The sequence below is a fragment of the Strongylocentrotus purpuratus genome, unplaced genomic scaffold (assembly GCF_000002235.5).
Source record: "Strongylocentrotus purpuratus isolate Spur 01 unplaced genomic scaffold, Spur_5.0 spur5_scaffold_13, whole genome shotgun sequence".
NCBI lineage: Eukaryota > Metazoa > Echinodermata > Echinoidea > Camarodonta > Strongylocentrotidae > Strongylocentrotus > Strongylocentrotus purpuratus.
This window is the reverse complement of record NW_022145598.1, coordinates 35809015-35835057: the sequence shown is the minus strand read 5'-3', so window position 1 is coordinate 35835057 and position 26043 is coordinate 35809015. Positions and strand designations below refer to the sequence as shown.

Sequence of the window (26043 nt, the reverse complement as noted above, 5' to 3'; positions counted from 1 at the left end):
AATGCAATGAGGACATTTATAGGGGGAAATGCTTTTTGGATTTGAGACTACAGCGCATCACACTTTCTCCATGGCTATTGAATCTATAATATAAAGGATATGACTCATCCCCTATATGTACTTTCTTATTCATTATTGCCTGCATGCATGCTAAGAGTCGGAGTGATAGCTGTGTTTGCAAAATGTGGAACCTTGCTGTATGCCTCGATCAGTCACAACTTTGCGTATTTGGCTCGTTTATCGCTGCATATTTATGGCAAGCCGTTTTAACATTTTTTCTGTTTTCTTGATATCATGAAAATGATTTTCTGTTGTAAAGCAATGGTAATTCTTGATATCAAGAATTCATTTTTTGATAACAAGAATTCATTTTTTGATAACAAGAATTCATTTTTTGATAACAAGAATTCAATTCTTGATATCAAGAAATAGGAATAAATGTTAAAACGGCTCGCCATAAATCTGCAGCAATACGCAAGCCAAGTATGCAAAGGTGTGACTGAGGCATTACATGCGAAGGGTTGAAAATGAAAACTGGTTTACAGTACAAGGTTGGGGCTTCATGGATGCACAATGCTATTTTTCACTTTCAGATCATATCCCATGGCCAAGGAGAAAAAGAGCAAAGAGGGGAGGAGAAGGGGTGGGGGGGGGGGGGGGTGCATTCTGTCTGAATATGACACATGTAATTGCTGACAGCAAAATCGCTGTATGTGTATAAATACGATACATGTACATGTAGGTGTACTGTACATGAAATACACAAATGTCTAACAGAATGTAAATTCTTTCAGAATACATATGAACCTGTAGTAGATGTACATGTATACATGTAGTTTACATAATTATGTACATTGTACATGTAGTCTCCCTAAAACACAATTTACATACCGGTAATTACATGTCATAATATGTGTGTCAATGTTGTTTTACCGGTATTGTGAGAAGTAGTAACTTGTAAAGATCCACCTTTGCCTGCATACGTGGTACTTTACTACACAGGTTTACTACATGTACATGTACATGCATATACTTGGGATGAACATTTCTTGAATTTGCAAGTGTAATTGATTAGAGATGGGTATTCCACCTACTGATATTGATTTCATATTTTCATAAGCGTGAATACCCCTAAAGCTATCGACCATGCATGAACTTGAAGCGCCATCAGCTGGTGGCTTTACAGTTGGGAGATCCATGTGTGTAGTTAAAATTTCAAGTTTGGAGTATGCTTGGTAGGCGATTGTCTTGATAAAAACAATGTATGATACATTTTTACTTCACAAATCAAATCAAATCAAATCAAATCAAATCAAATCTGATCAAATATTAACAGGAATGAAGGTACTCTATTACATGTTCAAACAACCATTTTGCTTGAACAATCTTCATGGAAAATAAGTGATTGATTTGTATCCCCATGGAATGATTATGAAGGGGGATGAGTAATATGATGTCTCATTATAAAGGCTGTAATGAATAATGCATTGAAGCCAGTGTATTAGGTTTTGATGCTTCATGTGTACATTCGTATGTATGAAAGAGTCTGATTACATTGCATGCTATAAATGCAAATGCATACAAGTATGTCATTCCCTTCACATACATGTATAGTCTATTTTGATGGCAAGTATAGGAAATTAAAGCCCCTCTAAAGAGTTGGGAGCCCCACAAATTTGATGGCAAAATTTCACTTGAATTGTATCATAATGTGAAAGAGGATGTCATTTAAGACACATTTTTTTTGCAAGGATTTTCAAAACAAATGGTTTTGAAGTTGAATATTGATGAAAGAATACCAAATTTAGGTTTTCTGCTTATAACAGAAAAGCCAATTATGTATTCTTTTATCAATATTTGTCTTCAAGCACATTTGGGGGGGGGGATCTGTGCTGAAGTGTGTCTTTAAAGATACTATGTCCCTTTTGCAGCCAACCTCAAATTCTGTAGAACTTTGCAGGAATTATGAATATGTCATGTATGTCCTATCTGTGAAATTTAAACGTTAGCAGTGTCCTAATATTCAAATTACTATAAAATTACTATACGACACTATTGTCATTATTGAGAGACTGACTGGCCTTTTTTCTTCTTTGGTAATATTAATAACATACATAAAATGATCTGTAAAGGGTTCGTCTACATCAATAACCCACTTCTTGTAATGGCCAAAATTAAACTGAATGAATCTTTGCGCAGCATAAAACGTACACCCATGCGGTACAATGGTCTGAAAAGCAAGACTATTACTTATTGGCTCTATAGTTCCTAAGTCGATTTGACAACTAATAGTCGTTATTTTTCCACTTAAAGACATTTTCAAGCGCCCTTATTTAAGGGGAGTTCTAAATTAGTATTATCTTTCAAATGCCATTGGAATTGAACCTTTTCATTTTTTGGCCTGCAAAAGGGACATGTAGTACCTTTAAATGACATCCTTTTTCACATTACGATACAATTTAAGTGAAATTTTGCCATCAAATTTTTGGTGAATTCGGGGCTCCCAACACTTTATAGAGGGGCTTTAAGACAAATGTGTTAGTCTGTTTAATTCTCCTCACACACAGTTTTCCTTCTCCATCATCCAATACAGTTATATGACAAAGGGAAGGAAGGAAGGAAGGAAGGAAGGCTAATATTTTTGGTCGTTACTAGTGTCATATTGATTCTCATCACATAGTTTGATTTTACAACTACTGTACATACATGTATATCTATGGTGAGGGAAGTGTGTGAAGTAAATGAAGGCCAATAATGGTCATGACACTTTGTATGAAAGGGTCTGATTAATTCTGTTCTCCACAAAGTCCATCAATACAGTGTGACTAGAGAAAGGAAAGGAGATTATAGAGTAACTCATGGTCATGTGTGATAATTACATGTATGTCGCAGGGATTACACTGTACAGCCCGTGGATACCACATCGACATTGAAGCTTTCCCTTTATGTTTATCCATAACATGAATCTGCCTTATATATTTGCTATAATTGATAACATTCATCTATCTTTCTCATGTTTGTTCTCTCTCTCTTCCTATTTTCTTTTTCCTCTTCGGTCTCTGTCATTTTTGCTCAACTTTAATCTCTCATTTTCATTTCATTGTCTCTCCTCTGTCTTTCTTTTCATCTCTAACCCCTTCTCTCTCTCCCCCTCACCCTTCTCTCCCCCCCCCCCCCCTCTTCCCCCCCCCCCCCTCTCTCTCTTTTTGACTCACCTCTTTCCTGTCTCTCCCTTTCCCTCTCTTTTCTGCATGTCTATCTATCTATCTATCTGCCTGTCTGTCTGACTGTCTGTCTATCTCTTTCTTTCCTCTCTCTCTCTCTCTCTCTTTCTCTCTCTCTTAGATCGAGGAGTGCATCAATAACGCCAACATTCAGCTAGGTATTGAGCTTCACTATGGAACCAGTGAACAGCCGTAAGTACCAGAGACATTCTCTCTCTCTCTTTCTCATCCATCTTGATTTAAAGCCCCACTGCACTACTTATAGCTATTTGCACCCTCTATATAGCAAACAATGCCTAATCGGTACCCATTGGTCCCCATGTCCCCTTTTTCTCATGTTGAGAGCTGGTTTGATGAGATAATCACCTGTCAGTGACCCTGCAGGGAAGTTTAATCCCTCCTGGCCAAATTAGTGCAGATGGGCTTTATACAAAAAATGCATTACAGAATATGAATATGCATGAATGTGCCTCCCAAGATTTTCTTTTTACAAATTTCCCTGTATACATGTACAATGTAGGTATTTCGCTTTCCTTTATGAAAAAACCCCAAACCTATTGATTCCTAATTCAGAGTGGTTTCCATTCATTTCTTGCCCATACAGGCCTGTTACTCCTGCTGCCCTTGAACAGGTAAGCAGTCGTACCGTCCTGCTACATCTGGGTTTGGCTACTGGTCTACACAGTCACATACCTGTTCTCTTTGACTATTTCCACCTGTCTGCTGTTTCTATGACGATACATGGCACCATTACCAGCTTGCATCAAGCTACTTTCAGGTGAAAATGATAATTACCATTCTTAATGCTAAATATATTACTCATTGCGGATATAGTATCGAAAATAATATCGCTAGTGACATTCGTTTGTCTCGCAATGTATGGTCAACAAGGGATCTAAAGGGACACGACGTTTTGTGTGCCGCTGCTACACCCGTAGAGTATAAAACTTGCTTGCTTACAATATATTTTATCACCTGACGAAGTGTAGCAGCGGCACTGGTGTAAAATGTCTTTTTATCCTCCAAAGTTAGTATTTAGGTAAGTGCAGGAAATGGACTGCGGAGCATTTATCGCCGGAGCATGTGTCATATCCAATACTTGTTTGTGAAAGAAAAAACGAATTGTATAAATATCAAACAATTCATCATATTGTCTACTAAGTATTGTAATGACCCTGATTGATGTATCGGTCCTTTTTAATCAGAACCTTGATTTATTCATTGCTTTTGATCGATGAGATCCCAAGGGCCTTGTGGTAGCTAAGCAACAATCTATTAGGGAATTTCCCTCTTCTAACAAGAGAATAATTAGATTGCTGAAATATGAATATGGTCTTCATTTGCTCATTAGAGGTTCTATTTAACTTTAATTTGTATACGTCAAAAACAATAAAAATTCAAAATGGAAATGGGAAGCAAAGTCAGATCAGTGGTGAAGGTGTTCCTTTGAAAGAACTACTTGAATTCTGAAAGATTAGGATTTAGTTATTTATAGCCATAGCATTGTGTAGATTTCAGTACGAATGGTTTTCCTCTTGAACGTAATATTAATTTTTCGTAAAAAACATTGATAGAATCATTTTTTTTTTAAAGTTGAAATTTTATTTTTGATAACGGTGATAGAATAAAATTCTTGTTATTCTTATTTAAAGTAACCATTCATTTTGTTGTAATGTTGAACATTTCTCTTTTGATTGTATATCATGAATGTTTATTTTTCTCTTCTCGCAGCCAAATTAAAAAACAAGCTAAAGCTAAGCTGTCACCGTGTCCCTAAGGACGTTGGCTCCACAAACATTTTTAAACCATTATTTTCCTATCTTGAGCAATTCTGTATGCCTTCTGGAAGGTGCTGCCTACTAGGATGTCACTTCCCTATCTCTTCCTTGGGCTTCCTTGCCTATTTGTTACAACAATAAACAAGCTACCATGTCAGAATGTCGAAAAGTAAATTTAATTTCCTTATTTCTCTTACTTTAATAGCGTCCCTCGAGCTCCTAAGTCTGGTTGGCTGAACAAGATCTCAGGAGGGAATTCCCCTGCCAAGCAGCTTCCTATACCAACCCTGGAATGTGTGCTCTTTGGCAATCAGACAAGGCCTCCTCTCAGTGCCAGTGTAAGTCCCTTGTAAAAATAATCCTGATGGCAGCTTATCATACAGCTAAACCAGGTGTGCTTTAATGGGGAAGTAAAATATTAACACCGGCCACAAAGGTCGGTTTAGCAGACGACAATTTGGCAAAATCAATAACACTAGCTACCGGAAGTTGACGATATTCAGAGGTCAAATTCTTAACACCAGCTGATTTCCATTTCAGTATTTAGGGTTGGTGTTAGTTTTTATTAAACACTAACACCAGCCCTAAACACCCAACTTGAAATCACTCATTGATTTATGTTGTCATCAATTATAGGTGAATGAAATTAATGGCCAATTTATTGTTTTCTGTTGTCATCAATTTAAGGTGGATAAAATAAATGGCCAATACATTGATTAATGTTGTCATTGATAATAGGTGGATAACATAAATGGCCAATACATTGATTTCTGTTGTCATTGATAATAGGTGGATAAATACACAGTAGCTGCCAACATACTAGCCCATGCGTACAAGACATTCAGCAGTCTTTGTCAGCTCCTACTCCGTATCCGTACTGGCTTGTGTCAAAGCTTCAATGAATTCATCTCATTCCTTCCTCCAAATCAACAATTCTGTGTTGGTAAGTATGGAAGATAAAATGTGATAGGAAATACTTGATGGGAGCAAAAACCTAGGTGTTTTTCAATTGCTGTGTGCTTAATAGCAGAATGTCAAAAACGGGTACACAGCCTGTGAATGTTCATTTCTTGAAAGTAATGGCCTTCTCTAACTCCCTCTACCTGATGCATTCACCCTATACATTGTCTGAATAGTGATAGGTTTGTATTATTTCTTCATCCTTTGACCAAATGCCTACTCTTTTTTTGTTTATTTATTTATTTATTTTTTTAAAATTGTATTTATTTATTTATTATTATTATTTTTTTTATTTATTTATTCATTTTTTATTTTATTATTATTATTATTTATTTTTTTTTTTTTGGGGGGGGGGGGGCAGGGGGGTAATTATGCAGAATTTTTCTGCTATGTACATAGTTTTTAATTTAAAGGAAAAAACTCAGTAGATTGTGATTTACTATGGATTAGGTTTAATGAATGGTAATATAATCTATGATATGAATTAATTTTATTTCAATTTACATGTATTTGTATGATTACTTTTTAAAGGAGTATAATATATTAAAATAGTCAGGAGATGACCCAGAGCATTTATTGCACTTTATATTATTTTTTTTAGATCAATTCAATGACAGGGAGAGGCTGGATGTGATGTGTGAAGTTGTCAGGGTGAGTCTTTTCATTCAAAACTTATTCTTATATGAAGAGTTTAATTCCAAAAGGAGCTAAATCAATTTTTGTAACTTTGGAGAAAAAAGAAATTGTTTACCAGATTTTGTACAGGTGTCTATTGAAAAGCAATATTAGAAGGTGCATTTTTTCATAATTGCTACCAAAATTTAGATAAATAATTTTGTTGAAAGACGGGTACTTAAGTGAACTATGTTCTGATATCAATAACTAAATTTTCATCAAAATTCGATTAAGCTCCTTTTGGAATTAAGATCTTCATATGTAGAGGTGTCGTAGCCGACTTGACTTGACTTGAAATACATTTTAGGTCGTGGGATCGATTCCAGACACGGCATTAATGTTCTTTGGCAAGGCATTAAGCTACATTCGCCACTCCATATCCAGGAAAGAAATGGGAACCTGGTAAGATGACAAAAGCCGTTGTTAAGGAAATTACCATATGCCCTCACGGTGGTCATATGATAGGAATACTCCTCAGGGATTGGAGATGGTGCACATTGTGTGAGAATGAATCCAATGACGGGAGTAATAATGTATCTCCTGATGATTTGTATTTATAGCAGGAAGAAAGACCGGCAGACAGACATAGATAAACAAAGACATAAAGAGATAGATAGATAAACAGGCGCTGTAAAAGAGATGATTATGTTGTAATAGCTTATTTTGTTACACACAATCTGGAAAAATTGAATAAATGACAACAACATATATAATTGTGCACACAATTTGCTTGTTAACATTCTTTATTATGAGTCAGTCTTTATTTGTTTGTTCATTTTAAAGACCTGTTACATTGAGATGTAAAAATGCTCAAATCTCTTTGTAGGATTTTTTTTTTTAGGGGGGGGGGCGATAAAAAGGGGGCAAATAATTATAACTTTCTCATATGTTGTTGGTTTGAATTGGTGATATGAGTCACAGGATAATTTGGTTGTTACATTTAAACTGTATCCCCTTTTCTGCGCATGAAAGTGATTTGCATTTGATCTTGTGATTCTTCTTTCACGCACAGAATCTGAACAGCGAGGAGGAGATTGTTGCATCAGTAAACACGTCCCTGGCTCAGCTCTCAGGTGAGATCTGTCTTGTTTGGACCAAGTACATGGACGTCCTGGTAGGCCAGGAGAGAGTCAGGGTGCATCTAAGGGATAAATACCATCACGCCAGGGTAAGTCCGGGCTCTGTTTCATCAAACTTGATATCAATAACAAGTTACAAGCTACTGTTATAAGCTACTGAAATCATGGCACCTGATTGGCTGAGAGCAAATTTGTCATAGAAATTTAGCAGTTGTTATAGATAACAAGTTTTGTGAAACAGGGCCCTGATGATTGTACTCTCAACAAAGAGGACGTACCCTGGGGATTGTTGACAAATGTGTTGAAGCCTCTCTAAAGTGTTGGGAGCCCCAAAATTTGAATGCAAGATTTCACTAAAGCTGAAAGAGGATGTCATTTAAGACACATTTCTGTAAGGATTAATATATGTTTGAAGTTGAATATTGATGAAAGAATACCAAATTTAGGTTTTTCTGCTTACAACAGAAAACCCAAATTATGTATTCCTTTATCAATATTTGTCTTGAAATAATTTTTTGAATAAATCCTACACACAGGTCCTTCTGAGTAAAATTTGACCATGCTGTGTAGAATATTACCATGCAGTATATTGTCTTTTTTTCCTTACCAGTATATACTTTTCCTACAGCGCGTAGAGATGTCAACAAATATATTATGTGCTTTATAAGAACAGGGGGGTGTTTCATAAAGCCGTTCGTAAAGTTACGAATGACTTATATATGACAAGCCAAATAGGATGCTCAATCATGTTTTGACTGCATCAACTAAAGTTAAACTGTGCAGATGTAGATTAACATTCTTATTATAACAAACATTTTTAATACAAAGTATATTTTTTGCCATAATTTAATTGAGGTTATTGGAAATATAGTCACACTTTGTGAAAACATCAGGAAAAACTTTGGGCATCCTATCTGGCACTTCATATTCAAGTCGTTCGTAAAGTCATGCGTAACTTTACGAACAGCTTTATGAAACACCCCCCTGTACTATTATTATATTATTATTACACACACACAGGTGCAGCGATTCTCGGAAGCATTCTTCACCCTGAGCCACCCGAAGTCCAACTGCCTAGCCTTCAACGAGCTGAGTAGTATGGGATATTCCTCCATCGTCCAGACCCTGAGGAGCTCAGCCTATGGGTCAACTCTACCACCTCTATCCATTGAATGCAGTGAGCTGGATGGAGATGCAAACTCTGTTCCGATTGTCTTTGAGGATCGTTACCGTGATGATATCACAGAGAGCCCTGCAGGTGGGGATAGCTAGGTCACATTCTCTAAATTTGATAATTTATTTACTTGCTAAATATATTACTCATTACGGATGTAGTATCGAAAATAATATTGCTAGTGATATTTGTTTGTCTCGCAATGTATGGTCAACAAGGGATTTAAATGACCACCAGGTGAAAAAATATAATGTAAGCAAGCAAGTTTTATACTCTACAGGCGATCCAATGGTCAATTAATTCAATCAATAATTGGAACAATAGCGGACAAGGCCTATTGGCCGATGCACACATGTGCTCAACCAATCAGCGGGCCACTGGCTCGGCCCGCCTGCTGGTTGGAATCAACCGGAGCGGGCCGGCTGGACGGGGAGTGTCATGGCGGCGTAGAGTACGCATCCAAATTTCGGGGATATGTATCCCGTTATCTTTGTTGAAATTATTGGGATTGAGACGTATATGGATAGCTTCTTTAACCCTCTGTTTGTACCAATGTCTTTCTTGGTTCACCTATTCATTGATTTACTTATTCATTTATATTTTGAATTCTTGGAAGATGCATTATTAGGATAATATCTGGTTACAGTTTGTAGAAGGACATTAGCTTTGTGACTAGATTTGCCATGGGCTGCCTAACAGTTTCTCGCATGTTAGCTATTCAGCAGCATTTCCATTGTTACTTTAATAAGCTATCAATCATTGTAATCGAGTTAGGTCAATTGGAATTATGTTCAAATGATTTACAATCATTTTTTTCCTGCTATCTGACTCCTAAGACAGTCGTGACATTACAGATGCAGATTGGTCCATGGTTGTAGCGTTGCTTACCAAATAAATAGTTCAGCTTGACACTCAGTTTTATTGTGTGGTTTAGGCATGTTCTAGATGAATGAACAGATAGCCAAGCAAATTATATTGTAGGGTATGTAAAGGTGTGATTGTGTTAATAATGATTCAGTTTTCCCTGACATCTTCTACTGTTTCAGAAAGGAAACTCAACCTTGAAGAAGTAACATTGAGCCTAAAGAACCTCACCAAGCAAGGATCACCTTTCCGCACCACCAAAAGCCGTTCGCCATTCGCTGAAAGAAGGACTCGTAAAGAGCTCATTCAGGATGGGACAGACGGTAGCGTGCGTAGCAAGTCAAAGAAAGGAAAAATGAAATCCATTAAGCATATCAAGCCTGATTTTCTACGAAAGGGCCTTGGCTCACATTCCAACCATGGGGGCGCCATTCCTCGAGACATCCGATGCTACGAGATCAAGAACGAGGCTTGCGCAGGGATGCAGAAGCGTTCGTCCTTGAAAGAGAGTGGCAAACAGACATCCCCAATGCTATCAGGTGCGGTGCCAAACTCAATCTCCATGCCAATTCTCTCTCCTAGTATGGGCTCAACGTCCATGGGTGTGGATGAGTGTAGTGATTATGACAACCTGGAGGATGGCCGCGTTGCCAGGCCGCTCAGAAGCACTCAGTCAGCCGAAGACATTCTAAATGGTATGCATGATGGGCAGAGTGATGCAAGTACATGCAGCATTACAGGTGATCCTCCGTACGGAAGCAATCCTCTGTTAGACGCTGTCCTGAACCCTGAGAGGGCTGCACAGGGCACCACTGAAAACATGGCATTGTTAGAAACAGATGACATTGATATCAGTCTGCTAGATCATACAGGGCTTTCAGATCAGAGTGACCAACGCAGGAGTGTCAGGTTGAGCTTCCTGCAGAACGGGGATCCAAACGAGGACCAGATCTTGAACAGCCTCTCCAAGTATCTTCAAAAGCAGATGACGATGTCGGAGGCTAACCTTCGGAAGGCGGAACTAGAGGCAGGAGAGGGCAGCTCTCTACTAAGGAGGGAAGAACAAGATGTGCAATCGAACGGAGGGGCAATAGATAATGGGGTTGAGAGTTCCACCAATGATGAGGAGGTCTTTGATGACCTTGCCATCAATGGAATCACTTTAGATGATGATGAAGAGTTAGAGGTGGAGGGGGCAACTGCAATAATCTCCAATGTGCAATCCTCTGCTGTTATCAATGGGACACATGCAGAATTGAACGGTAAGACTATACATGAAGGAGGTGTTCAACAAACCAATGGCAGTATTAGAACTCAAATTGGCTTACAGGAAGTGGATGGTGCTTCCTGGCCTAGCGGAGCTACATCGATGGACGGAGCAGCCGAGATCGGTGTTATGGACAATACTTACGCTAGGAGAGACATATCATCATCTCGAGAAGGTCTCATCTGCGATCAGCCTGAAAGTGAGAATGCAAACGATGCAGTAGTTATCACGGACATTGAACCCACTAAGAAACAGAGAGGTCATAAACACAAGAAGGGACCCCATGAACACAAGCACCACTCCAGCGGTGGAGGGGTGGGGAGCTGCGCTGGCTGTTTCTCTTTCATCCACTCCTCCGCATCTCCTTCCAACTCCTTCACTGAGCCATGTCTCGTGAAACCAGTATTACCGTTAGAATCGTCCACCAGTACTTCATCGTCCAGCGTGAATGCAGTGGGTCAGAGTAACAGTGTGTCCAGTGCAGGCTCTCAGGAGGGCATGACTGACGGTGAGGAGCACAGGCCTAAAGATGGACAAAGGTAAGGCAACCAACGTTAGGATGACCTCTATAAAGTGCTGTGAAACTGTTTAACATGTGTAAGAGTGCCATATTTATGACCTTAATATTATAGATATAATGACTGCTATGACAGTTATAGTTGTTTTTATAGGCTCTTGGGGACGTTACATCCTGATAATCACCCGAATGTAACGTCCCTGAGAGCCTCTAACAACAAATATGCCTCATATATTGAAGCAGTCTTTATATCGTCTATATGCCGGATTCACAAACAAATCTACAAAGAATTCTTACCTTATCGTGTTCTTGAGTAAAAACTTGTTAAAACATCACAGAAAATCTGAGACAATCTCTGGAAATCTGCGCTGGAAAGTTGCCTGAATGTTACAATCATTTGGGAATCGCACACACACTGCACTGTATTTTGTATCCTCGCCCGCACAAAGGAACTTTTTACATGTAAACCAATGGGATCTCATCAAAATTTATTTACGAGGCTGACAACCTTAGAATGACCTTCAGAAATGACATCATACTCTATTCTTTCCATTTCAGCTATGTGAATGCCAGAGTCGCGTTCAAGCAGAAGCTTCATTACCCTGGTCAGATGTATTGTGATCTCCAAGAGAGAGCATCTCAGCTTCCATACTTCAGCATCCCTCCTGCCACCCCGCATCAAGAGGACGAGGAGCAGGGGGTTGAGGTCCATCTCATCATCTGCGTTCATGGGCTGGATGGAAACAGGGCTGATCTGAGACTGCTTAGGACGTATCTAGAGCTGGGCTTGCCTGGAGAGAAACTTGACTTCCTCATGTCCGAGAGCAATCAGGTATGGCATTACGGATTTCCCGTAATTGGTACGGAAATTAACGATCATTACGGCAGTACGGAATGTTGTCTAAAATTACAGATTACAAAAAGAAAAAAAAGAAAAAAACTCGCTGAGAAAGACGGAAAAGTATCAAGTATTCTCTTAATATAAATTTCATAAGCCAATTTTTCATGAAAAACTGCTGTGTTGACCTGAAAATCAATATATAGCAACTTTGTGTGTGTGTAAAACCACCAAAAATTTCAGATAATCATGTGCGCATGCGTCCGCGCAGTGTTGGCGTGCCGTTAGAAAATTACTGATTTTGAGCCTTGAGATTACTGATTTTCTGTTCTGGAGGTTGGCAGCTCTGCAATAATTACATTTTTTAAATGGTATCATCGTTCTGGAGCTAGAAAAATGTTAACTCATTTGCTGTAACACATAGTTAATGCCCTTCTGGCTCCAAATAGAGGATTGGTTCTGGTTTACCTCATGAACATGGAATAGTATCTCCAAAATGCTCACTATATGGAATTTCAGGGCGCTTTTGCAATTGTTACCCTGATGCAACTAATCTGCCATAAAGAGGCATTTATTCTTGTAGCTACGATATACATATCTATCCATAGGTAAAGTCAACTGTCGATAAAATGATGAGTATGGTACGACAGGTCACTCAAAGATTTTTACATTTTTGAGGCACTTCATGATCATTTTGAAGCGCAATTTTTTTAGGGCTTCAATATTACACCATATCACAGACACATGTAGGGCCATGCATCTCAGATTTAACATTGTTTAACGATGCCTTTAAGTTAGCACAAGCATTTCTCACTACCCTAATCTTGTTATTCTCTCTGTATCCAGGGTGACACATTTGCCAACTTTGAGACGATGACGGACAGACTGGTCCGAGAGATCGTCTACTATGTGGAGGTCTTCAGGGTCAAAACGAACAGGGTCAGGTAACTATGTCCTCAAGGTTGCGTAGGGTCTATAAGAAAGTACGTTCATACACATCTGAAATCGTTAGCTGAGAGCCAGAAGGGTGTTCACACTTGTACAAGCATTGCTTTTTAGTGGACCCCTCTGTTTCCAACATGTATTTCTTAAATTTGTTTTAAATGCTTATAATTGATTTGTTGGAAACATGAATAAATTTGAAATTTGAATTTGAATTTGAATTTGTTAGTGTTGTGGTTAATAATATGAGTTAATGCCCTCCTGGCTCTGAGAAGACAGAATAATCAATTTGCCAAAATGTTCACATTCATTCAGATTCTTCCCATGCAGTGTGATTGATGTAGTGTTACCACCATATAATAATAATATCATTGGTCAATACATTTGTGAACTTGAATATATTTTTGGGTGATATTGATGTTGGTTTGTCCATTTTGTTGTAGCACAAATGTACTTGCATTCTCTAGAATAGTATCAACTTGAATGCCAATATTCAGGCTTTGCCCAATCTAGATAGGCTTGATATTAAACAGGAGACCATTCCAATGTGTCTAGGGCTGTTTCCAATCTAATGAAGTAACCTCCCTCAATAAAATAAAAAGTAAAAAGTAAATTCCACCATTTTTTCTCTTGTCTCTCTTTATCCACCCAGCTTCATAGGTCATTCTCTAGGTAACATCATCATCAGGTCAGCGTTGACCAGACCGGAGCTAGAACCATTCCTTGGAAAGCTTCATACTTTCCTTTCCTTGTCTGGACCGCACCTGGGTCAGTTATACAACAGCAGTACCATCGTCAAGACAGGTTGGTACTCATACACATGTGTGTAGCTATCAAAACACTCACAAGTTCCTAACTGCTGCTTATAAGTATCAGCTTGCATGGTGATGTAGATATACAGTAGGCTTGCTATTGCACCATGTGAGAGAGGGGGAGGACTCCTGACAACGGATAGTCAACCTGTTCGAAATGTCTGGCCACTCCTACAACCCATCCTCTCCAACCGGCGCTATAGTTCTCCTTAGAACTATAAGCTAAGAAAGATAACCAACAGTCTTTTTCAAGACTACACCAACAGTCCTTTTCAGGACTACACACCCTAAAGAAAGAAAACAAAAAAATACTGAGTCCTTTTCAGGACTCCCCAATCCTCCCCCTCTCTCACATGGTGCAACCGTAAGCCTACTGTATAAGTTCCTAATTGTAATCCTGGACCTAACACTAGTCTTAACTCTAGAACCATTCCTTGGAAAGCTCCACATTTTCCTCTCTATCTATACCGTACCTGGGGTCAGCTATACAAGAGCAGTAACTTTTATTTCTATGATACAGTGTAACCTGGTTTAGTGACCACTTTTGTATAAAGATCACATTTTAATGTTTCCTGTGACAATTGTTTCTCATAGAAACCTTTACAAAAGGAACATATATATAAAGACCACCTGCCTATAAAAAGACCACTTTTTATGTTTCCCTTGAGTGGTCTTTATAGACAGGTTTCACTGTATATGTTTTATGTTTTTGATTGATTATTTTGTTTGATTTGATTTGAACCAGGTATGTGGCTGATGCAGAAATGGAAGAAGTCCAACTCCTTGTTACAGCTAGCTCTGAGAGACCACACAGACCTCAGACAAACCTTCCTATACAAGCTCAGTGAAGATTCAGGTTTGTCACTATCTACATACAAAATATTTGTTTGATGGGGATTTTGGTTAATTGATGATTATGATTGTTTTACCTGACTGCTAGAAAGCATGTATATCAAACACATGAAACCCACCCATTGCTTCAAAATATTACCATTTACTACCATTTAATATTATGCAAAAGAAACCCCTACAATCTTGTCTTTGATATTGTTTCACTTTCTGTAGGTCTGTCTAACTTCAAGCATGTAGTGTTGGTGGGTTCTCTTCAGGATAGCTATGTACCCATCCACTCAGCCAGGATAGAACTGTGCAGAGCAGCGCTCAAAGATAGATCATTATATGGTAAGTTAGCACCATAATACTCCATACGAAGGAGCACAGGGGAGTGTTTCACAAAGAGTAAGATCGAATTTAAGTGGACTTAACTATGGCAGGCCGTTCATGCCACTGTTTGTCCATACCATTTACTGGCCTTGGTCTCTCAAGGGACGTAAAAATCATGGTCACAAGTCTATAGAAGTTATATTTTTGATAGTTCATTATTGAAGGAAAATATATTATCTAAATATCGTAATTGAGAGACAAATGTTGAGAGTAAATTAGTGGCATGAATGGCCTGCCATAGTTAAGTCCAACTTAAAGTCGATCTTAGTCTTTGTGAAACACTCCCCTGGTGTAGGCTTTATGCTGTGAGATGCTTATTCTAACCTGAGATGCATTTACAAGCAGCTTATCTTCACTGTGTCATAAAAACCTCTGAAGATATATCCTCGTGATCTTGTGAGTGAGAATCCAGGGGAGTGTTTCACAAAGACTACTTAGATCGACTTAAGTTGGACTTGAACTATTGCAGGCCATTCATGCCACTAGTTCCTCCAACCATTCCTGTCGTTGGTTTCTTAACCCTTTCTAGCCTGGGGGGGGGGGGGGGGGGCTTCTTTCACACTTGCATATGACGATAATGTTCACAAATTATTGTTCACATCTTCCCAGAACTCGACCTTCTCTTTAACACCCTCCTGGGTTCTAAAAGATGATACATAGATAGACAAGCTGGTCTTCTGCAATGACCTTTGACCTGTTATTTTGTTCACCTCCACAGGATCTGTTTACACGGAGATGTTAAATAATCTCATGAAGCCCCTGGTCACCAACCCTGAGGTATCCATCGTCCGATACGACGTCCACCACACCCTCCAGACCTCTGCTAACTCGTTGATTGGCAGAGCAGCTCACATAGCTGTCCTAGACTCTGAGCTCTTCATTGAGAAGTTCATGATGGTCGCCGGTCTCAACTTCTTCAAATGAAGACCTCATCTAGCCCCTGGTCACCAACCCTGAGGTATCCATCATCCGATACGACGTCCACCACACCCTCCAGACCTCTGCTAACTCGTTGATTGGCCGAGCAGCTCACATAGCTGTCCTAGACTTGGAGCTCTTCATTGAGAAGTTCATGATGGTTGCTGGCCTCAACTTCTTCAAATGAAGACCTCATCTAGCCCCTGGTCATCAACCCTGAGGTATCCATCGTCCGATACGATGTCCATCACACCCTCCAGACCTCTGCTAACTCGTTGATTGGCCGAGCAGCTCACATAGCCGTCCTAGACTCGGAGCTCTTCATTGAGAAGTTCATGATGGTCGCTGGGCTCTACTTCTTCAAATGAAGACCTCATCTAGCCCCTGGTCACAAACCCTGAGGTATCCTTCGTCAGATATGACGTCCACCACACCCTCCAGACCTCTGCTAACTCCTTGATTGGCTGAGCAGCTCACATAGCCGTCCTAGACTCGGAGCTCTTCATTGAGAAGTTCATGATGGTCGCTGGGCTCTACTTCTTCAAATGAAGACCTCATCTAGCCCCTGGTCACAAAACCCTGAGGTATCCTTCGTCAGACATGACGTCCACCACACCCTCCAGACCTCTGCTAACTCCTTGATTGGCCGAGCAGCTCACATAGCCGTCCTAGACTCGGAGCTCTTCATTGAGAAGTTGATGATGGTCGCTGAACTCAACTTCTTCAAATGAGCTAAAAATATAAATATAATGTATTACATCCAGCTGGAGACTTATCCACTACACCACAACAACTATATCATGTGGATACATGGGACCATCCTCTTAACTGCCAAATTAGGTTTTGGAATTTAATCTCTGCCATGTATTTATTATATTAGACAATGCATGTAATCTACAGTAGTCTTTCTTGTGTCACTTGGAAAGATGTTTGTTGTAGATATTGATTGAGTCACTAAACCTGTCATTTTATAGATCACCATTGACGATTAGTCTTTCCTGCTCCTAGTGATGGACACCTTGTATTAAAGGGACATTCTTTAGATAGAATCCTGGGTCTTTACTGCCAAACTTCCAAAACTGCATTGAGACTCTACGCTGATATGCACTGAAAAAAGGTTAATGGAAAAGGGGGAGTCCACCCTGATATTAAGTTGGTTTTGATAGAAGCAGAAGAGTGAGAGGAACAGGTCAGTGAAAAAGGCCAACTTAATATCAGGGTGTACTTCCCCTGAAGTTATCATTGACCATCTTCAATGAGATAGATCTGTTAACAGAAGGAACTCCCATTGTGTATGCAATGTTAACCCAAATGAAAATTAAATGTATCGTGTATGCGTCTTTGGCAACTACCTTAACATACTTACTTACAACTATTCTGCACAGCACATGTCTTAAAAAATTATGGCTAATCTCGTTCTGTCTCTGCTTGAGGTTTTTATTTTGAAACTTTCACAGAAATTGTCAAGAAACACAGGTGAACACTTTGTAAAGATGGTCCAGAGTATTTGATATCCAAAACCATGTGTTTTACTATTTTATCATAAGTTTTATAGTGAGGTTAAAAGCACTATTATTAATTTATATTGCAAAATCTTGTAGGCAAAAACGTTTTTGTTTAAATTTGAAATGCTAATTGAATGTCCACATTATCTTTTTATCACAAGAAAATGAATTTTGAATTGAATTTATCACATTTACTTATTTTCAGCATAGAATATAGTTCAAATACACACTGGAATCATGAGGCATACATGCATTCATAATTATAAATCATGTCTACAATGTAGTTATCACCTTTGACAAGCAAATAAATATGACGGTTAGATATCAGGAATTTCTTGATTTCCAGATATGATGAATTACGTCCATCCTGTATGTATGCAGACTCTGTACATAGTTTAAAAGTTTTAATGCAATACCAAAAAGAAAAAAAAAAGTGTTGTGATATACAAAGGGGCATTATAAAGAAATAAGACAAAAAATCAGTATTGCTGAATTGATGCAGTATGTACAGCTTTCAATAAATCATTAATACAGTTAGACTGGATGCATGAATGTATCCATGTATCCTTTTTGTTGTGATGACAAATTTAAAAAAAATGTATGATATAAAAAAATAATGCTTGATAATACTAATTTGGATGTGATAGTGTTGCACAGTGTGAGTAGCAATTTGTTCAGCCAGCCTCAGGAGAAGGCAATGCATTGTGTTGCAAAATAAGTGAAGAAGGATCATGTAGACCTTTTTATCTTCTTTAGATTAGATGAAGAAAGAAAACAGGTTGTGTGCAGTCCAGTTGATACATTTAGCTTTTTTTTTTAGATACAATATTTAGGAGAAGTATACTGTACCACTCTAATTCAATTCAATTTAATGTGATTTATTTACCATCTGACAATATCAATTTTTATATATAATTATATAATTTCTCTTCTCAAAACCATTCCAATGTCGGAGTGCCAAGAGACTCACGGTGTAACAGACTTAAGCTCTATATAAGAAGCTAATATTATTACTCTAACTCGGATCTAAACCATGTTTCTGTAAAAAAAATTCTGATACTAATGTAATAAATCTCTTCATTCTTGCCTAAATAATGTATTCAAAATAACAGAAATACTTTTGAGTTATATATTATGTATAATCTTAATTTCATAGGGTTAAAATAACTTTTTCATTTGTAAATAGATATTTAATCCAATTGAGCATCAATATATTCCTATCATGTTATATATGATATATCAAATGACTTAAAAGTAAGCCTCATATAGGTATGATTAATAACCCTCATTGACATGTATTTAATACAGAATGATGACACCATTTATAATGCACTTTTTGGGTATCCCAGCTCATCTGACAATTTCTACTCAATTTCCTGTGTTGTGATACATTTTGATCTTAACTGATATCAACTAATAATTTATATGACTGGTCATTAGGGGCAGATTAATTGGACTTCTCAAAGAGATGTCCATGGTTGCCAGTGTAAAATGTTTTAAACCTTGAATAGTAACAAAGACTGACAATAATACTAGTAATAAGATTCCTTGTTTATATAGCACTTAATACATTGACGACGTCTCTAATGCCGAGTCACACCTTCGCGTATTTGGCTTGCGTTTTGTTGCGTATTAATGGCAAGCCGTTTTAACGTTATTCCTATTTCTTGATATTAAGAATTACCATTGCTTTACAACAGAAATGATTTCTTGATATCAAGAAATAGGAATAAATGTTAAAACGGCTTGCCATAAATATGCAGCAATACGCAAAGGTGTGACTGAGGCATTAGCGCTTTACAGATATATTATTACAACAAAGACTTTGACTCTGAACCTAGGTTAAATTACAGACTTCCTTGGATATGGTGCAGTGGAATGGGGTGACATTTTGTTGGGTTATGTCTCTTGGGAAATAGGGCAGGTAGCAGTTAAGTTATTTGTTTAGACGCTCGATGTGAAGTACTGCTGTTAGCTTGCAGTGATCAAACAGAACAGATCAGTTTCTTTTGACTTTTGCTTTAAGAAAAAAATAAAATGAAGGAGAGCTGTGAGCCATGTATGTGGCTATGAAAATCTCCATATGAGCTCTAGTAAAAAAACAATTAAATATATTTAATAGAATTCTCAAGCAGACATATGACTACCGTATGTATTTGCAAACATATTTCTAAAGTTCTTGCGTCAGTATACACTGGAGATCATAGCTGCATGTATCTTGAAGTGATGTTCGAAAGACCAGGTTTGTATGTACATGTATTTGTCTTTCTGGAAATTATGACACAGTAATATTACTTGTGTGCTTTTTGTAAATTTCACTGTCAAATCTATTTCTAAAACAATAGTACATTTACATGACATATATATTCACAAAATGTTAAAGGCTGCAATGATTACTCATGCTTGAGTCTCCGATCACCCCAGCTATTTTTGAGGATCATGGTAATACACATGTACACAACTTCTGCTCCAAAATGACACACAAAGAATGTTTAAAAAATTAACATTTTGATCAACGACTTTTGATGCAAGACTTCATATTACCCCTATAAACGTACAAATTAAAGCAAAGGGTCAGTCTTATTTGGTTGATAGCATTATTTATATAACTAATGTTAATTCCAACTTTTGTCTCCTCTAGGTTAAAAAGATACTTGTATTCAGTGTTGTAGGTCCAATCCAATTTATGCTACCAATTTTAGAAAAATAAGAAGGCATACTGTAATATAAAATGAATTGTTGTAAGTTACCATTTATTGCTTTTCCTGAAAAAAAAGGTCAATTCTGCAATTGTAGGGGCTGACCTTATGAAAAATAAAGAAAATCTTTTAATCATCAAATTTTTGGATCATTAGATTGAGCTCCTGTAGATAGAACTGGAGTAGACATACCACAGGATGCTTTGTATAAAGGTCTGGGTTAAAAAAAAGCAGTGCAAGGCTAACAATTTTAAATGTACATAGTGTATTTATAGATATTCATTGCATATAATATTCAGGAACTTGTACTAGGGTAATGTTGTTATATTGTGTGTATATAGAGTTGCTAACGAGACAAAACAAAATGTTATTAGGCATGTTTTATATGATTGTATGAAAATTATGAATTCTATTACATGTACAGTGGTATAATTATTATATGAAACAGAATAAAAACAATGTTGACTTAATTATTTTGGCAACCCTGTGTCATTTATTCTTGGAATATTCACAGAGTATTGATTTACAAAGTTGATATACAAAGTTGATACACAAAGATAAAGAACTCTAATTTCTGATTAGTAATGCATAGATACAGAAAGAAAAAATCTTTCCAAGGATGTAAAACTTTGCTGTGTCATGGACTAAAGGGTTCAATCATATGTTATGACTGTCAGAAGGGCACTGGTATAATGTACATTTCAATTCTTCTCCCCCTATTTTTAATAGAATAAATCAACTGACATTTTCTGGTCCCATCTTTTCTTTTTGCCTGTTAAGCTAACAAGAAATTTCATCAATTTGCCAAAAAGACATTACATGGGAGGAGGAGGGGGGGGGGGGGGGGTTCATACCCTTCCCCATCTTCTATCCATGCCCCTCCCTACTCTGTAATTCTGCTTGTTTTAAAGTTACTCCATGAGACACTGTACATGTACCACAAAAACAATGACATTTTACTAAGGTAGGAAATTATGAATAAGAGCTACAATTTCATTACACTTCTGATTTTCAGATCAATGTAGTCCATACAATGTATATGAGGTATTGAACATTAGCTGAGCTGTCGAGTTTGAGGGCAAATCAAACGTAGGAGATTATTTTCAAAAAAGAGTTTCAAACATGTATATAGCGGTATTTTTATTATTTCATTACACATTTTGATGTTCAGATCAATGTAGTCCATTATAGCTGAGATGTTTTCATAGTTTGTAGTCAAATCTATACAAACAATGATGTTGCATTCAATGAATTATTTGTTTGGAGCCAGGAGAGGTTTAACCCATACTGACTTTATACCCTTCTGGCTCTGAACAGACAATATACAGTCAAACCTGCTTTAGTGACCACCTGTCTACAAAGACCACCTGTCTACAAAGATCACCTGTCTACAAAGACCACCTGTCTACAAAGTCCACATTTTTTTTCCCCTTGAAAATGGTTTCTCATTGAAAAATGTACTACAGGAACCTGTACATAAAGACCACCTTCCTATAAAGACCACTTTTCTTGTCTCCCTTGGGTGGTCTTTATAGACAGGTTTCACTGTATAAGCATGTATACAGCCAACAACTACATTATTTATACCCTTTACAAGTTTCTTTTCTCAAAATTATGTGAAAATTGATTTATCCTGATTTAAATTTCTTTAGAATGTAAAAGTATTCAACAAAGGCCCTATTTCAACCAATCAATCTTTCACTCTTGATTTAAGAAAAACATAAAAAAACTTTTAAAAAAGTTTAAAAGGGGTATGAATAAATTAGTTGTTAATTGTATGCATATGTACCAAGTCAATCTAACATGGTAAGGAACTCTGCACCTATCATCTTGTACCAAGTCAATCTCACATGGTAAGGAACTCTGCACCTATCATCATGTACCAAGTCAATCTAACATGGTAAGGAACTCTGCACCTATCATCATGTACCAAGTCAATCTAACATGGTAAGGAACTCTGCACCTATCATCATGTACCAAGTCAATCTAACATGGTAAGGAACTCTGCACCTATCATCATGTACCAAGTCAATCTAACATGGTAAGGAACTCTGCACCTATCATCATGTACCAAGTCAATCTCACATGGTAAGGAACTCTGCACCTATCATCATGTACCAAGTCAATCTAACATGGTAAGGAACTCTGCACCTATCATCATGTACCAAGTCAATCTAACATGGTAAGGAACTCTGCACCTATCATCATGTACCAAGTCAATCTAACATGGTAAGGAACTCTGCACCTATCATCATGTACCAAGTCAATCTAACATGGTAAGGAACTCTGCACCTATCATCATGTACCAAGTCAATCTAACATGGTAAGGAACTCTGCACCTATCATCATGTACCAAGTCAATCTAACATGGTAAGGAACTCTGCACCTATCATCATGTACCAAGTCAATCTAACATGGTAAGGAACTCTGCACCTACCATCATGTACCAAGTCAATCTAACATGGTAAGGAACTCTGCACCTACCATCATGTACCAAGTCAATCTAACATGGTAAGGAACTCTGCACCTATCATCATGTACCAAGTCAATCTAACATGGTAAGGAACTCTGCACCTATCATCATGTACCAAGTCAATCTAACATGGTAAGGAACTCTGCACCTATCATCATGTACCAAGTCAATCTAACATGGTAAGGAACTCTGCACCTATCATCATGTACCAAGTCAATCTAACATGGTAAGGAACTCTGCACCTATCATCATGTACCAAGTCAATCTAACATGGTAAGGAACTCTGCACCTATCATCATGTACCAAGTCAATCTAACATGGTAAGGAACTCTGCACCTATCATCATGTACCAAGTCAATCTAACATGGTAAGGAACTCTGCACCTATCATCATGTACCAAGTCAATCTAACATGGTAAGGAACTCTGCACCTATCATCATGTACCAAGTCAATCTAACATGGTAAGGAACTCTGCACCTATCATCATGTACCAAGTCAATCTAACATGGTAAGGAACTCTGCACCTATCATCATGTACCAAGTCAATCTAACATGGTAAGGAACTCTGCACCTATCATCATGTACCAAGTCAATCTAACATGGTAAGGAACTCTGCACCTATCATCATGTACCAAGTCAATCTAACATGGTAAGGAACTCTGCACCTATCATCATGTACCAAGTCAATCTAACATGGTAAGGAACTCTGCACCTATCATCATGTACCAAGTCAATCTAACATGGTAAGGAACTCTGCACCTATCATCATGTACCAAGTCAATCTAACATGGTAAGGAACTCTGCACCTATCATCATGTACCAAGTCAATCTAACATGGTAAGGAACTCTGCACCTATCATCATGTACCAAGTCAATCTAACATGGTAAGGAACTCTGCACCTATCATCATGTACCAAGTCAATCTAACATGGTAAGGAACTCTGCACCTATCATCATGTACCAAGTCAATCTAACATGGTAAGGAACTCTGCATCTATCATCTTCTACCTTACAAATGGACAGTGGATAAGCCATTAGTACTGTGTACATACATTTTGGGCGTTCAATTTTTTTTTTTACTAATTACATGTACAATGGATGATTAAATAAAGTAACATTAGTAATATCAATTCACTTGATATCCTAGCTCCTAGGCAATTTATTTTTAAGATCAAGCAATAGGCTATTTTCGTAATGTAATACAATTTAATGCACAAATTATTAGTTCACAGTTATTACAAATAATTGTATTGTCAGAATGTGGATTGGATACATTCCTTGTTAGGTATAGGACAAGCCATAATTTTATTTGATTATACATTGCGAAACAGCTTTACTACATTCTTACAATTATTGCATGTTTCTTTCCCTAACAATCTCATTTAATTGCTATATATCCATCTCCCTGCCTGGATGGAATCCACTCTGCACACATTAGTTGTTGCCATGTTAGGCAAGCTTAAGAGTTGTCAAGAGAAATAATTTTTTTTAAATGTCATAAAATTAGTAAACAGGTCTTTAACATTATGTAGATACACCATTTGATGTAATAGGCAATACAGTGTATATGAGAAATAATACATGTACCGAAAATGTGCCATAATTGCTAATATACACATGGACTAGTAGTAGTTGTATATACAAATAATTGATGAATGCGAGTTCATTAGTGAATAATGCACTGTATGCAGGATAAGTCTCAATTAGGATAATGATTGAGACTTGTGGATTTCATAACCCGTCTCATTGTGACTTCACCTAATGTTAAAAGCATGTATTACTTGTCTACATTATGATAAAGTTGAGAAATTAACTACAAACATAAATAAAATTTTCAGTTATACAAGCACCTAAATAAAATAATTGCAAATATATTTCTATACAACATACATGTATGTATGAACCAAATCTATTCCATCATCGGTAAATAAGAAAATGAGAGTTTATAACTTTGTCAATTTACTAAACACTTTTCGAAGTAACACGGTTACAGCTCATAAAACGTCCCTACATGTACAATCTACATTACAAAAATAAAAATACTGCACCATGTTCTATCTAAGTTGCCAGTTGAATATCAGTTGTTCATTAACATGCAAAAATGTATAGCATATGTATCAAGGATTCATGCATCCAAAAAGGTAAATGTATAATTATAAGGCTGTTGTATACCATGCAAGAAAGACATCAGATAATCATTTCAGTTTACAGAGAGCACTGAATTTTAAAAAGTGGAAGAGCTACAAAGTTGGATATACATGTATTCAAAATAGTACAGGCACATTCAAATATGAAGCAGTGAGCTAGAATAGTCCTCAATAAAAAAAATAATGCACAACAAAGACTTTCAGGCACGTCTTTGCATCACATATTAACCTATGAATGTAACAAGACCAAATGGAAATTTTTTGAAGTAAGAAGGAAATATAAAATTGGCGAGAAGCATTTTGGACAGCTAAAAACAAATCATTCCCTTACATATGAAGAGAAGTATAAGGTCTACATGTACCGGTACTTCATAGAGAAATCACTTTTAAAGAGTACCAATCACAAATAATTTGTGTATGGGTATAATGTATAAAATCAACCTAATACCGGTAAAGTACCCTTTACCTGGTATTCTATAGGTAAATGGTAAGAAATTGAAGAATTAAAAACCGTGTGTATAGGGCATGCACAGAAGCCAAGTTGGACTTGGGTTCCAAATGTGACCTATTCAATGCGAGTGCGTAAGTGTGCGTTATTTAGTCTAGTCAACAAGACGCGTTATTGTTCATAGGGTGTGTATTTAAACTCCAATATCTCTTTGTAGAAGTACTTGAAGCTCATAGATTGTACAGAGTATAAACTACATGACAACCCTTACAATACATCACAATCGAGCAAAACATATTTTAGTGATAGGTACACTTTAAATGGGCCAAGTCTTTATCAGCACCTGTGCTGCTAACAAACGGTCAACCCCTTGCCTACTAGAACCAGGCAGTCTCTGTGTTAAGCCTATGGGAAACACAGAATTCAGTAGTCAAAGGCTTATCATTAAAATGTGTTTACAATTATTGAAAAAAAACATATCAGGCAAGTTTGGCAGTGA

General features: G+C 37.4%; 1 protein-coding gene across 1 annotated transcript in view; it reads left to right on the top strand.

Moving 5' to 3' along the window:
- Positions 1 to 16603, top strand: part of LOC584813 (protein FAM135A) — a 26905-nt gene extending 10302 nt beyond the window's left edge. Inside the window, exons 5-18 of the mRNA XM_030983444.1 lie at positions 3346 to 3416; positions 3829 to 4002; positions 5208 to 5340; positions 5792 to 5945; positions 6564 to 6613; positions 7650 to 7805; positions 8737 to 8974; positions 9937 to 11560; positions 12097 to 12370; positions 13223 to 13320; positions 13971 to 14122; positions 14876 to 14986; positions 15196 to 15312; positions 16073 to 16603. Of these exons, the coding sequence (XP_030839304.1) occupies positions 3346 to 3416; positions 3829 to 4002; positions 5208 to 5340; positions 5792 to 5945; positions 6564 to 6613; positions 7650 to 7805; positions 8737 to 8974; positions 9937 to 11560; positions 12097 to 12370; positions 13223 to 13320; positions 13971 to 14122; positions 14876 to 14986; positions 15196 to 15312; positions 16073 to 16278 (3558 nt within the window). The 3' untranslated portion in view covers positions 16279 to 16603. The remainder of the gene's footprint in view (positions 1 to 3345; positions 3417 to 3828; positions 4003 to 5207; positions 5341 to 5791; positions 5946 to 6563; positions 6614 to 7649; positions 7806 to 8736; positions 8975 to 9936; positions 11561 to 12096; positions 12371 to 13222; positions 13321 to 13970; positions 14123 to 14875; positions 14987 to 15195; positions 15313 to 16072) is intronic.
- The last annotated feature ends 9440 nt before the right edge of the window (positions 16604 to 26043 follow it).